The 13,377-nt window shown below is 30.2% G+C and overlaps 5 protein-coding genes across 5 annotated transcripts; 2 read left to right on the forward strand and 3 right to left on the reverse strand. All coding sequences in view use genetic code 12, as the record gives it.

Annotated features, from left to right (window-relative positions):
* Positions 1-137: 137 nt before the first annotated feature.
* On the reverse strand, positions 138-4,745 carry KGF55_003008 (uncharacterized protein; the record flags this gene model as incomplete). The annotated part of the gene is made up of 2 exons (XM_051757756.1): positions 138-3,625; positions 3,689-4,745. The coding sequence occupies 2 exons, from the start codon at positions 4,743-4,745 to the stop codon at positions 138-140; spliced, it is 4,545 nt and encodes a 1,514-aa protein (XP_051614449.1).
* A 1,482-nt stretch (positions 4,746-6,227) lies between these two features.
* Positions 6,228-6,686, reverse strand: KGF55_003009 (uncharacterized protein; the record flags this gene model as incomplete). The annotated part of the gene is made up of 1 exon (XM_051757757.1): positions 6,228-6,686. The coding sequence occupies one exon, from the start codon at positions 6,684-6,686 to the stop codon at positions 6,228-6,230; it is 459 nt and encodes a 152-aa protein (XP_051614450.1).
* A 1,810-nt stretch (positions 6,687-8,496) lies between these two features.
* Positions 8,497-10,254, forward strand: MIF2 (Mif2p; the record flags this gene model as incomplete). The annotated part of the gene is made up of 1 exon (XM_051757758.1): positions 8,497-10,254. The coding sequence occupies one exon, from the start codon at positions 8,497-8,499 to the stop codon at positions 10,252-10,254; it is 1,758 nt and encodes a 585-aa protein (XP_051614451.1).
* A 57-nt stretch (positions 10,255-10,311) lies between these two features.
* MRT4 (Mrt4p) lies at positions 10,312-11,046 on the reverse strand (the record flags this gene model as incomplete). The annotated part of the gene is made up of 1 exon (XM_051757759.1): positions 10,312-11,046. One exon carries the CDS (start codon positions 11,044-11,046, stop codon positions 10,312-10,314), a length of 735 nt encoding a protein of 244 aa, XP_051614452.1.
* A 1,052-nt stretch (positions 11,047-12,098) lies between these two features.
* On the forward strand, positions 12,099-12,953 carry ORM1 (sphingolipid homeostasis protein; the record flags this gene model as incomplete). Its single annotated transcript, XM_051757760.1, has 1 exon — positions 12,099-12,953. The coding sequence occupies one exon, from the start codon at positions 12,099-12,101 to the stop codon at positions 12,951-12,953; it is 855 nt and encodes a 284-aa protein (XP_051614453.1).
* Positions 12,954-13,377: the final 424 nt, after the last annotated feature.

A 13,377-nucleotide genomic window follows, 5' to 3' on the forward strand; every position in this document is an offset into this window, starting at 1 on the left:
GATACTTACGTATTAGATATCGTATTTTGAAAGTAAAATTACTAATGGTTTTCCATATTTTTAATAATTGTTCTATATAGTTTATTATACAAATAGTAAGACAAAATATGACCTCTAAACCAAATATACCTATTCATCTACTTCTTTTTCTTTGGAATTAGATTGTTCAAAACATTTGTAACCTTTGTAGTAAACCTACTATATCTCAAAGTATAATAAAGAACCATACAAATAATAATATTAAAAAAAATATAAGCAAAAAAGAATCCAACATTTCTCCATCTTAATGAAAATTTAGCTCCAATTGTTAACAAATAATCATTTGCATTATTATATCTACAATATCCACAATTTATTGAATCATTAGGATTTGTAATATAACCACCAACTCGTTTTATATAATTTGATGCAAAAAATTGACATGTTTGACCACTAGGTGGATTAAAATATGATAATTCTTTTTCATTACATCTTATTTCTCTACCTTCTAAAAATGATGAAGTTAAATTTTGAATAAAATAAGTATATGGTGAAAGTTTATACATAAAAGTCCAAAATCCTGGCATTAATGAAACTGGTTGAACAATACCTGCAAATGCAACAACAAATGTATATAAAAAAGATACTAATACATTAGCACTTGGTAAATCTGGTGCTATATATAAAACCATTAAAGCAAATGATACAGCAAATCCTTGTAAGAATATACCTTGAGTAAAATAAAACATTCCTGAATGCAGTGCTGTATAATTAACTTTAGTTGGAAAATATAATGAAACAAACATAAAAGCTGCACCAATAATTAAATATGGCATTTCATTTAAAGTTTGAGCAATAATCATTAACGACCAATGATAAGTATTTGATAATTTTTCTCTAACTTCATATAAATCTCTACCATTAATAGCTTTTTCTTGAATTTGATTTATAACAGGAGCAGAAACAACAACTGCTAAAAATGCACAAAATGCACCATTTGAAGCTCCAGTTATTGTATGTTTTAATCCATAAAATGTGAAACCAATGAATAATCCACTAATTGTCATTAAAAATAATTTAGCCATTACATATTCTGGATCTCTAAAAAATGTTATTGCATTTCTTTCACAAACCCAACGAAATTGATACCAATAAGGAGTAGCATATTGATTATTTAAATCTTTAATTTCCTTTTTAGTTAAAGTTGATGGTTTTGAACTTAATTCATCAATCAATTCATCTCTTTTATTATCTGTTTCAATCCTTTCATCTGAATTCAACCATTTTTCATGCCAATTTGAAACATTACCAGCGGAAGCACCAGCTCCTATTGCTTCCAAGATATATTCAGCAGGATTTTCATCATCTTCACAATGTCTTGCTCCATTTCTTTCAAAATAATCCAAAATTATTTTAGATCTTTTCCCAATATCACCAAAATAAACTGTTTGACCACCTTTTTTTAATAATAATAATCTATCAAATTCTTCAAATAATGTAGCAGATGGTTGATGTATAGTACATAAGATTGATTGTCCTGCATTAGCTAATTTACGTAATAATTGAACTATTGCCCAAGAACTAGATGAATCCAATCCAGAAGTAGGCTCATCCAAAAACAATAATAAAGAAGGTTTAGCAACTAATTCAACACCAATTGATAATTTCTTACGTTGTTCAACATTCAATCCACTTCCCATTTTACCAACAATTGAATCAGCATACAATCTCATATCCAATATATCAATGATTTTTTCAACATAATCCAATTTCTCCCTATCACTTATATCATTTGATCTCCTTAATCTTGCTGCAAATTGTAATGATTCTCTAACAGTAACTTCTGAAACATGAATATCTTGTTGTTGAACATATCCTGTTCTTCTACTGAATGATAAATCGAGGGGTTTACCATTTACTAACATCTCACCAGTTATTGTACCAAAATCAATTCTTTGAGCTAAAGTATTTAATAAAGTAGTTTTACCAGCACCAGATTCACCCATTAATGCAGTTAATGTTCCAGGAATACAATATCCACTAACATTATCTAATAGTTTTCTTTCTTTTCCATCATACGGTATAATATAATCAACATTTCTCCATATAAATACATCTTTAACTTTAAACTCATCAACATTATCATCATTAACGCTATTCTCTTGTTCTTGAATAGAACATTCACGATCATCCAATTGACTAACTGCAGGTCCTGATTCCATATCTTGACCATGTCTTTCTTCTTCAGTTAAAACAACTCTATTGGGGACTTTACCTCTTAAAAACAATAAACTATCACCACCACCAGATATTGGTTTAATATATTCAGTACCCAAACAAGTAATTGTTAAAAAAAATGCTAAAAATCCAATCAAAATTCCAAGATTCCTCCAAACATGATCAAATTTATAAGTATAAGATAAAAATAGATAATCATCACCTAATATCCAATTTTGACCAGGTTTTGAACCAGTAAATGCACAAACTTGTTCACCGCTACTTAAGTTTTCATATCCTGTACCAGATGGTGTTAAATATTGTCCATCACAATCCATACGTCTACCATGAAATTCACTAGCAATAACTGCTTCAAAAGCATATAAAACAGGATTTATATATGAAATCCATTTAAACCAAGGATGCATTGAAGGTCTTTGAATCAAATATGATGAATAAGTTAATGAAGCCAACATAAAAACACCACCAATTGCATTTGCACCAGCAATAGTTTTGTTTATAGCAGCAATTGATTGAAACATACAACCCATAGTTAGATGTAACAAAATAACAAATAAATAACAAATAAAAAATTTACCAGCTTGTCTTGATAAATTTGATAGGAAATAAATAATTATAACAAAAAATGTATTAATTAAAATACTTATTGGGATTGACATTACAAAATCTGCTAAACAATCAGCTGAAGGATGATACATTGAATAATTTTTTTGTTTCATTAAAATTGGACGACTTGCAAATGATGCAGAAATTTGAGCTAAACCCATTAATGACATAAATAATATAGCAAAAAAGACAACTCCACCTCTTGAAAAAGCACCTGATACAGTTTCTGGAGTATTATAATATAATGAACCAGCTATTAATGATTGTGAAACAGCAGCACAAATTAATGTAATAGTATAAGCTTTATCATTCCAAATTCTTTGAGAACTTCTTATCGTACATAATTTTAGTTGTTGTAAATATGAAATATTGAAAGGTGAGTTATTTCTTGCATATTTCATCTTCTCTTGTTTAATTGATTCATAATATTGAGATCTTTTTTCATCTTCATCAATTGACTCATTATATTCATTAATTTCATTAATTAATTCTTGATATTCTCTTGAATTTAACCAACGTTGTTCAAATTCTTCAGCAGTTTTTGGTACCTTACTTTCCCAACCAGGTTTGGGAGTTCTTCCAATTGGATCAGTTAATGCAGTTAAAAATTCAGGTGTAGTTTGTCTCGGAGGACATTGCCATCCCATATTTTCAAAATACTTTTTTGCATTTTCTATTCTACCAAAATATATTTGTCTACCCAAATACAAAACAGTGACCTTATCGAAACATTCATAAACATTTTCTCCTGCTTGATAAATTGAAACAAATGCTGTTGTTTTCAAGATTTTTGTTGATGTACCTATATTGTGTTAGTATTTCAATCTTCAATATCAAATATATTGGCCAAAATGATGATACATACGAATAGCTTTCGCAAATTCTAAAGCTGAAGCAGCATCTAAACCTCTTGTACTGTTATCCCACCCATAGATTGATCCATTACAAGCTAATGCTTCAGCAATTGATACTCTTTTTCTTTCACCACCAGAAACTCCTCTAACAAAATCATTTCCAACTTTTGTATGATAAGTATGCCTTAACCCTAAAACTGTTGCTAATATCTCCTTTTTAGCATTAATAAATTCTTCTCTTGATACACCATTGATTCTAATATTCGGAGTTTTACATGCAATAGCAAAAGTTATAGTTTCATCAACAGTTAAATGTGGGAAATGAACATCTAATTCTGGATTATAAACCAAATCATTTTTAAATTTATGAATCATTTCCTTTTGTGGTAAACCATCATATCTAATATCACCATCAATCTTTTTATATAAATCAAAATCAGTACCAGTTAATGATTTTAAGAAAGTTGTACAACCAGCACCAGGTCTACCTAACACTAATAACATTTCACCAGGTTTAGCAATACCATTTAAATTACTCAAAATTTTTTTATTTTGAGTTCTAGCAGAAGCGATAATTTTTTCAATTATACCGATTGGACCTTTCAATAAATCTAGTACAGTAGGAACAATTGCAAAAGATTCATCAGTTCCATAAACACAAAGATCTTTGAAAGTGACACCACTATTTCTTAGTTTAATACCTTGTTTTTTTGAAAAATAAACAAAGTTTGATAGAATTTTGAAAAGGTTGAACTCATCCAATTTTAATTGAAAATCTCCTTCCTTGTTTGTTATTTGACGTGAAATTTCATTCGATATAGTATCTAATTTAGTTAATTCTTGCTTATGAGTTAAACTGGTTATTGTTCTAACTATTTCCAATTTTTTATTCTCTTCTTCATCATCATCAATTTGATTGGAATTGAAATTACGTTCGTTATATGTGGTATTAAATCTAGCAGAATTATCATTTAAATTTCCAACGAAGTCATTTATCGATACCGTTGTCAAGTCTGAGGATTCTGATGTTGTTGAAGAAAGACCATTTGTTTCACCTCTTGCAGCCATTTGAGATTTTGATAATTACACGTAATTTTGGATTTCTATTTGAGTATGAGTTGAACTTGAAATACAATTTTTCATTCATCTTTTAAATTTCCAATTTTGAAGGTTAGGAATTGCCATCTCATTTATACTAGTTTCAGTTTTGCTCAAAGAATTGTTTTGAAATTTATAAAAGAAGTGACAAAGTTAAAGTCTTAATTTGAAATAGTTATTATCATTTCCAATTTAGTGACTAAGTCCATTCTAAAAAGTCTGGTAGCGACTTTCAAGGTTCATGTCAGTTAAGACAATAAATTGAAAGCTAATTTAAGAACAAGCTTTACTACTTTGGTATAAGGTGGTACTCGAAGCTTGCCTTGCAGACTTCAAGTGTGTTCATGGAGCCAAAAGTTGCCAGATCTGGCAGGTATCCACCGTTGAAAATGAACATGAAATGCGGTTACTATCAAATTATTATGTAATTTTGATTTGCTTACTTCTTTACTGAATAAATTGAAAAGAAATAACGTTAAAGATGAAATTGAATTTAATACCGACGGATTTAGTTGCTAATTGATTAAACCAAATTCACGAGATAGGTACTAAAACCATCAAGGATTGCATAATAATAATGACGGGGCTTGAATTTTGCATTAAATAAAATTGTCTCTAAATTCAAAAAATAAAATCTAGACATGATTTATTGGTACAATATTGGTTGTTTCATTCATCATCGTTTTGTGTAACAACTTTACTAATATTATTAATACCCAATGAAAAAATTAAGTACTTAAAGACTCTAACCATGTCAATAACAGCTTGTAATTTAATTTTGTGTAGACAGTGATCCGATTCTTTGCCAAATCTAATTACGAATTTACGAGCCAACTTATGCCACTAATTTTTATTTTGAGGTTTCCGTAATTAAAACTGCGATATTATTAATAATTTATTAATAGTTTTAAGGATTCTAGAATGGGTGCAAAAATATTAACGACTTTCAATCATTTAATAGTAACATCAATGATCACAGAAATCAAGTTCAGAAACGCTGAACATCCGTTCGGCCAGGAACTGTTGCACACTCCGGGCCCAATATGAGCATTGTGAAATTCGGTTTGCAACCTGTCCGTCTGCATATTTTGTTTCGCTGACGCTAATACAATTAAGAAGAACTTGATGTTACCCAACATGATAATTTGAGACTCGTAGTGCATCGTGGTTTCAGTACAGTTACATGAGACGAGGAAGGGAAGCTATTATTTTGTATTAATATGCAACTGCTGCTTGAGTATGAAATACCAAGTTGGTCTCACTGCCTGGAATTGATTTTTATAACAAGACACCTCTAGATCAAGTGTTGATTTGATTTTCCAAAGCAGAGCCTCATTTTATTCAAGCATAAAACTCTTATAGATATTTGCTACATATCAGTGATGATAGCTTTCAAATTGTCACTTCAATTGGTTAAAATGTAGAATTTTGTAGTAGGAGATCTCGTCTTGATTAATAATTCATGAATTTATTTGAACTGCCGACATTCGACTTCAAATTTAAATTTTTCTCCTTAATTTCTTTCATGAATTTTAATTGATGGTTTTTCTTGAACTCCAAATACTCTAAAACTTCAGGGTTCGGCTGTTCTCCATTATTTTCATTTTCGTATTCATCTGAATTCAGAGGAATTTGATTTAAATTCTCGACGTCTAAAATGACATCGTTCATGTTTAAAGATTGAGCTTGTATGTTGAATACCTTTTCTTCTTCACTTTCGCCTACCCCCAAACCTGAATTGGACTCTGATGATGTTGGAATTATTTCTTTTGATGTGTGGATTGAATTAAGGGAATTTTTGATCAATTCTTTTAGTTTCAGAGAGTTTTGCTGATTTAGTTTCTGTGGAATATCCTCATGAACACTCTCAGGTATTAGATCGATAAATTCATTAAAGTCTAAAGTGATCATATTGATTTATGAGATTTTACTAATATGTTGAATGAAATTCGAGTCATATTAAGATGCTAACGCCCTGCGCGCAAAATGACTTTGAAACATTTTTCGGTATTTACTTACTTTCAAGACGAAGTTAATTTCTTGCAGAAACAAACATAGTAATTTTGCAGCTTCTATATATGCTCATTACCTTTATACCTACAAGCTCAATGCTTTTGTTTTTCAGGAAGTTGGGATGTGTTTCAATCGAATTACCTTGTGGTGATACAATAGACACAACTGGCATTTTGACAAATACACAATTGGCATTTTAAGAAACATAGTTAGCATACTAAATGTAATATTTATCAACAAGAACTGCTAGCATATCAAAGAAGTTAAATTTAGCATAACAAGAAACATGAGCGTGGCATATCAAAAAATACTATTTGGCATATCAAAAAACTCGATGTGGCATATCAAAAAAGCAGCATATCAAATAAAACAATTCAGCATAACAAAATATATATCTCGGCATATCAAATAACTCAACTTAGCATATCAGAAAAATTGCAGTTGGCATAACAAAAAGACGAAGCTAGCATATCAAAAATTGAAGCTAGCATATCAAAAAAAATCAAGCCAGCATATCAAAAAAGAAATCGGCATAACATAAAAATCAGTCGGCATATCAAATAATAGGAATTCAGCATAACAAAAAACAACAATTCGGCATATCAAAAACAATCATATTGAGCATATCAAAATAAGCAGATAGCATATCAAAAAAAGCGAACTAGCATACCAAAAATAGGAGCATATCATATCACAAAAGGATAATTGAGCAGATGGTCTATATAATACAAATAGTTTGCAAATGGTTCAGCCTATCGATTTACACAATTTAAAACATAAGAATAGGAGCAAGCAGTGGATCTAAAGAACCACAAATTGGAAATTTAGCATAGCGGAGAATAAAAGCTCATCAAACTAAGAAATAAAACAATAATGTGGGGTTTCACATCAAAAAAAGCTGTTATGCAAATTTCGATTGCATAACGAATTCTGCTTTTTCTGGTATGGCATAACCAAATTTGACAGCATAACAAAAATACGTTTATTCTAGCATAACAAAGAAACAAACTGGTGCATAACAGAAAACTTAAAAGCATTACAAAAAACTGTAGATGGCATAACAAATTAAGATCAGATCTCACTTTAGTCACGTTCAGATCGGCCGGATCTACAGTATTGTGTAACAGATCTATAGATAGACTTGGCTATTGAATAGACTGGTAAATAAATTTTTGTCAATTCATATTTGCTTTAGCTACTAAAATATGCTTTGTAAAAAGCTTACAAATAAAGATTTGAAAGATACATTTTATTTGGTTAATGCTTGTATTTATTGAAGCTATAATCTCAATTTTATGAGCAATCTGAATGAATTCAAATTAGGTTCAAGACGGTACTTAATGATACATGTTTTAATCTGTTGAATAGTGTGTAAAGTGGTTTTGGGACTATACATGATTCGACTTTTTCGTACTATTCAAAAATTTCATACAGCCATACCCAAAGTATCAAGGATAGAACTAGCCATAAGTAGGGTTAGCTAATTTTACATAGGTCTATCGTAATTCTAAAGTGTTTGTAGATCTGGTAATGAACAAAGTCTGTTGATTTGACAGTAGTAAAAAAGCGCGATCATGGAAGAAATCGCGCTACCGAAAATCAAAACAAAAACAAACAAAAAGTTCACAAGTAAACAAATTTTACGACCTAACGAGCCACCAAGAAGAATCCAACCACCTAATCCATATAAATACAAATATTCAACCTAATGGATAGACTTTTTGCTGGTCAGCTATCCAGAAGACTAGGCTTAGAAGCAAGGAATGAACTACCGAGAGATGAAGATGGGATGCAAAGTATAGATGAATATATGGCAGATAATACACAAGATCATATTCGATTCCAACAGTTTGAAGAAGACTTACTACGACAAAAACAATCCTCGAATTCTATAACTGACTTAGATGTCGAATCTGTGCCGAGACAAACGCGAAGAACGGAACCTATTGTCTATCAGGATAAAGTGGATTTTAATGATTATGATTATAATAACATACATGAACCTACCGAAAGTAATAGGGAGGAAAATAATGATAGTTTCAATGAAAGTAATAAGGAAAATGATCAATCACCATTCAACTATGTTGCCAGAAGGATAAATTTCGATAACGAAGATGAAACAAATAAGGATCAATCAAATAGTCCACTGCTACAATTAAATAAGTCTCCTGGATTAAATAAACAATCTCCACTAAGATCCCCATTACCTGAACAACACCAAGAACAAACTGAAAATATTCAACCAGAAGATGAATTTGATCACAATCAATTCGATAATGATGATTTTAATGACAATCAAAACATTGAAGACTATATACCGTCGTATAATCAAAATGATCTTAGTAAAAGTCCTCCTGATACAAGAGAAGCATCACCTTCATTACAATTTACAAGAGTGGCCAATTCTAGAAAGCAAAAACGAGCGATAAGTCCGGATTCTGAGGATTCACGCGAAGAAACTCAGCCTTCAGTCTCTTCTTATCAGGATACTCGAATTGATTCAATTGATGAAACCACTTATGGGGATGATGAATCTTCCGTGGGTGATTCTTTACCATCATCTTCATCTGGTGATCCTAATACTGCACAATCCAAGAAACGAAAAAATGCGACGTCACCTCAACCATCAAATGAAGTAAGATCACAAGTTGAGTCATTACCTTCTCCACCAACTGATGGGCTACGTAGATCAAAGAGAACAAGAATTCCTCCCGTGGCTTTTTGGAGAAATGAAAGAGTTATATACACCAAAGCAAGTCAATTAAGTAATGATCTGGATGATCCAGACACTACTTTAGCCAGAGACATACACAATATCCCACTAAGACTGATCAAGGAAGTTGTTCATGTACCAGAGCCAACTAGTGGGTATAAGAATAGAAAATCAACCAAAAGGAGAAAACGACATAAAGTAGTTGCACCAATATCTCCAATAAGTTCAGATGAACAACAAGAACAAAGATCGGATGAAGAAGAGCAACAGTTGGATGATCCAAATATTCCTGGAGCTTCATGGTTGAAAGATCAGATTTTACAAATGGATATTCCTGAACATGGAAAAATTGTTGAAAAAGCTATTGCATATAGTTCAGATTATGGAGTTTTCCAATCACCTGCTTTATATAATGAAGAAGATGGTACAACTGTAGAAGATCCAAATTTAAAAATTGCAACTCTCTTCAATGATATAATAGGAAATTGTGCAGTGGGTTTATTAGAATTAAAAGGTTTGAAACCACCAGTTAAAATTACTTCAAGTGCTTATTTTTTATTGGTAGTAAAAGGTTCAGTTGAAGTTACATTTAATGATGAAGTATTTATTGTAATTAAAGGTTGTACTTTTTGTATACCACTGGGAAACGAATATGGATTAAGAAATATTGGAAAACATCCAGCGCTTTTACACTTTGTTCAAGTAAAAGACGAAGAAATAGAAAAGGAAATACAAGAAGAAGAAGAAGATTGAAGTCAAAAAGTTTATAGAATTTAATTCTACTTTGTATTATTAATCTTTCTTAACATTTTATTCCTCATCTTTAGTTATTATTTCTTCTACTTCACCACTTTCTTTATTAAAATGACCAACTAAAGGAACCTTAAATTCACTACTTGCAATACCAAATTGTTTTAATATCAATGCTTGTCTAACATCTAATATATCACCTTCATTACAAACCAAGTATGGTTTTTCCAAAATGATTTTACCACTTTTGATTTTGGTGGGGATTTTGTATTTATTTCTTAATGTTTCTTCTAATGAGTGAGACATTGGAATATCTTCTTCAATTGGAATTTGACCACCCCTTGAATATACTATTCCTTCAGGAATTTCAAATGTTATTGGAGATTGTGATTTAACTCTAGTGTAATCTTGTTTAGTATATGCATCAAAATAATCTTTAACTGTTTGATCATTTTCATTAGTAAATAATACGCCAGGTATTATTTCTTCCTTGTTTTTACTTTTATTTAATAATTTAGTTAATTTAGCTAATCCAGCTAAATATTCTTCTTCAATAGTTTCACCAAATGATTTTTGTATAACTTTTCTTTTACCCATTATCAATTTTGATTCTGACCAATCTGACCTTATATCTTGTAAAACAGGAGTTCTTATATTTTTCATTTGTAAAATATATACATTTGAATATGAATCTAACGCATTTCTTATTTCATCAAATAATTTGGTTTTAGCTTCTTTACCCTTTTTATCAGTTTGTGATAACGTGACTAATTTAGAACGTTTTGATTTAGGCATGGTGTATATTGAGTAGTATTAATCTTTTCCTAATGCAATTGGTTCGTTTAGAGTTGATCTACTAATGGTATTAAATTTCAAATGAGCATCTCTCTCTTATTTAATATTTTTGTACGATACCTGTATATAAATTTGATACATTATTTTAGAGAGGTATAGAGTCTATATAAACTATAGAATAAAGGAAAGTTATGAAGTATGTATGGAACTCCTCCATGTAAGGTCAAATGTACTGTTTGAAAGATTAGGTATAAGCCTCTTGGGAATAAATATTTGTTTCCTACACTAAAATTCATCAGCTCCAACTAATTCGGAGAATATATGTCATGATTAATTGGCAAAATGCAAGCCATGTCTTCAGTGAGATAATTATTAATTGAATCTTCAAGCTTCTGAGCTTAAATTGTTCAACGGGTCGCGAAGTAAACTGAATTTTCCAAAAACTATGCTGTACCCATTCTTCTTCTCCTTCTGCCTTTCGTCTATAAAGGGTGTGACCAAATATTCTTATTTAACTTTTTTTTCGCCTCTCCACCTCAGGCTTATACGTAATAAATTAATATACCATCTGTTATCTTCTACTTACAAATTTTAAATAAGAAGATATATATCCCTTGTGCTGTCAATTTACTAATTATAGCTCGATCACTTGTTTATACTAACATCAGCTTTCATTCATTGATAACAAAGAACAATCAGTGATAAATTTAGTATATTAACACATCAAATTACACTTGAAAGGAGAGAGAAAAATATTAGGCTAAGATTAACAGGATATAAAAATTATTAAACGATCAATTTTTTTTAACAATACTATAAGATAGAATTCAATTCATATACAATAATTCAAGTACATATCAATATAATTATCAATTGATTTGGCTTTATTTGAAGTTGATTATTAGAACTAACAAACATAATTGATTGATAATTGGACTCATTTAATCAAGGATATAAACGACACATTCTAGATTTTCTTTCATTTACAAGCTATCAAATTTACAGCTTAAACATAATATTTTATCGAAAGTTCATCACATTCACAATACATCATGACTGAAACTACATCTAGATCAAAAAATACATTACTAAATCCCGCTGAAATCAAAGTAACACCCCCAAATGCAACAACAGCTGCAACTCATAAACAAGAATTGAGACAACCGCCATTGAATAATTCTCCAAATTCAAATACACCGTCATCAACTACATCTGCATTGATATATAATTCAGGAATAAGCTCATCAACATCAAGAAGGGGTAGTGCAATTCCATCTGGTTCAAATAATACAAGTGGAGGATTAAGTTCTACATCAACATCACCATCAAGAATAAGAAGTAATAGTGCAAATATAAATGATCTAACTCCGACACCATCACATCATCAACCGGCTCATGCAGTTACAAGACAACGTAGATCATCATCGTTAATACAACATTTGGAACCAGATACTTTAGATACGAAAATAGATCAAGCTTTAAATCCTAATGTAAATGCTAATTGGGTTCATCAAAAGGGTGCATGGATTATTCATATTGTTATAATAATATTATTAAAAATATTTTATAATTTTATAAATGTATTGGATAATGATTGGAAATGGACATTAACTAATTTAACTTATACTATTGGTTCATATATTATGTTTCATCAAGTTAAAGGTACTCCATTTGAATTTAATAGTGGAGCATATGATAATTTAACAATGTGGGAACAAATTGATAATGGTGATCAATATACTCCAACTAAAAAATTTTTAATGTTGGTGCCCATATGTTTGTTTTTAATTAGTACACATTATTCACATTATGATTTAAATTTATTTATATTAAATGGTGTCAGTTGTCTTTGTGTGGTGATACCTAAGTTAGCTATAGCTCATAGATTAAGAGTGACTTTATATTGAGGGAGAAGATAATTCATGACAGAGGTAATTGATTTGGTTGTAGCTAAATTTTATATAGAACTTATTTAGTCAGTTTTAAGACAAAGCTAATATTTGATACATTTGATAAAGAACAGTTACCTGTAACTCAATTTTGAAAATTTAGTGTTGAAGGTAGAATTCTCTTTCCTAGCACATCGGATAGCATACAGTTATTGATATAACTCTTCCCTAAACAATATGGGAAAAGCAAATTCTTAGGTTTTTTAGATAATTATTGTAGAAGAGTTAAAGATGGATATAGAACAAACAGTTGTAAATTGTAGATGGTGAATGTAGAAAATGAAGTTTTAAAGTAAAATTCTCAATACAAGATTGATTTTACTTGATTAGCTAGCAATATTGAGGCCAATTAAATTATACATCAAAATCACAGATTAGCCGC

Source organism: Candida pseudojiufengensis, assembly GCF_024610245.1.
Source record: "Candida pseudojiufengensis strain CBS 10847 chromosome Unknown scaffold4, whole genome shotgun sequence".
NCBI lineage: Eukaryota > Fungi > Ascomycota > Pichiomycetes > Serinales > Debaryomycetaceae > Lodderomyces > Lodderomyces pseudojiufengensis.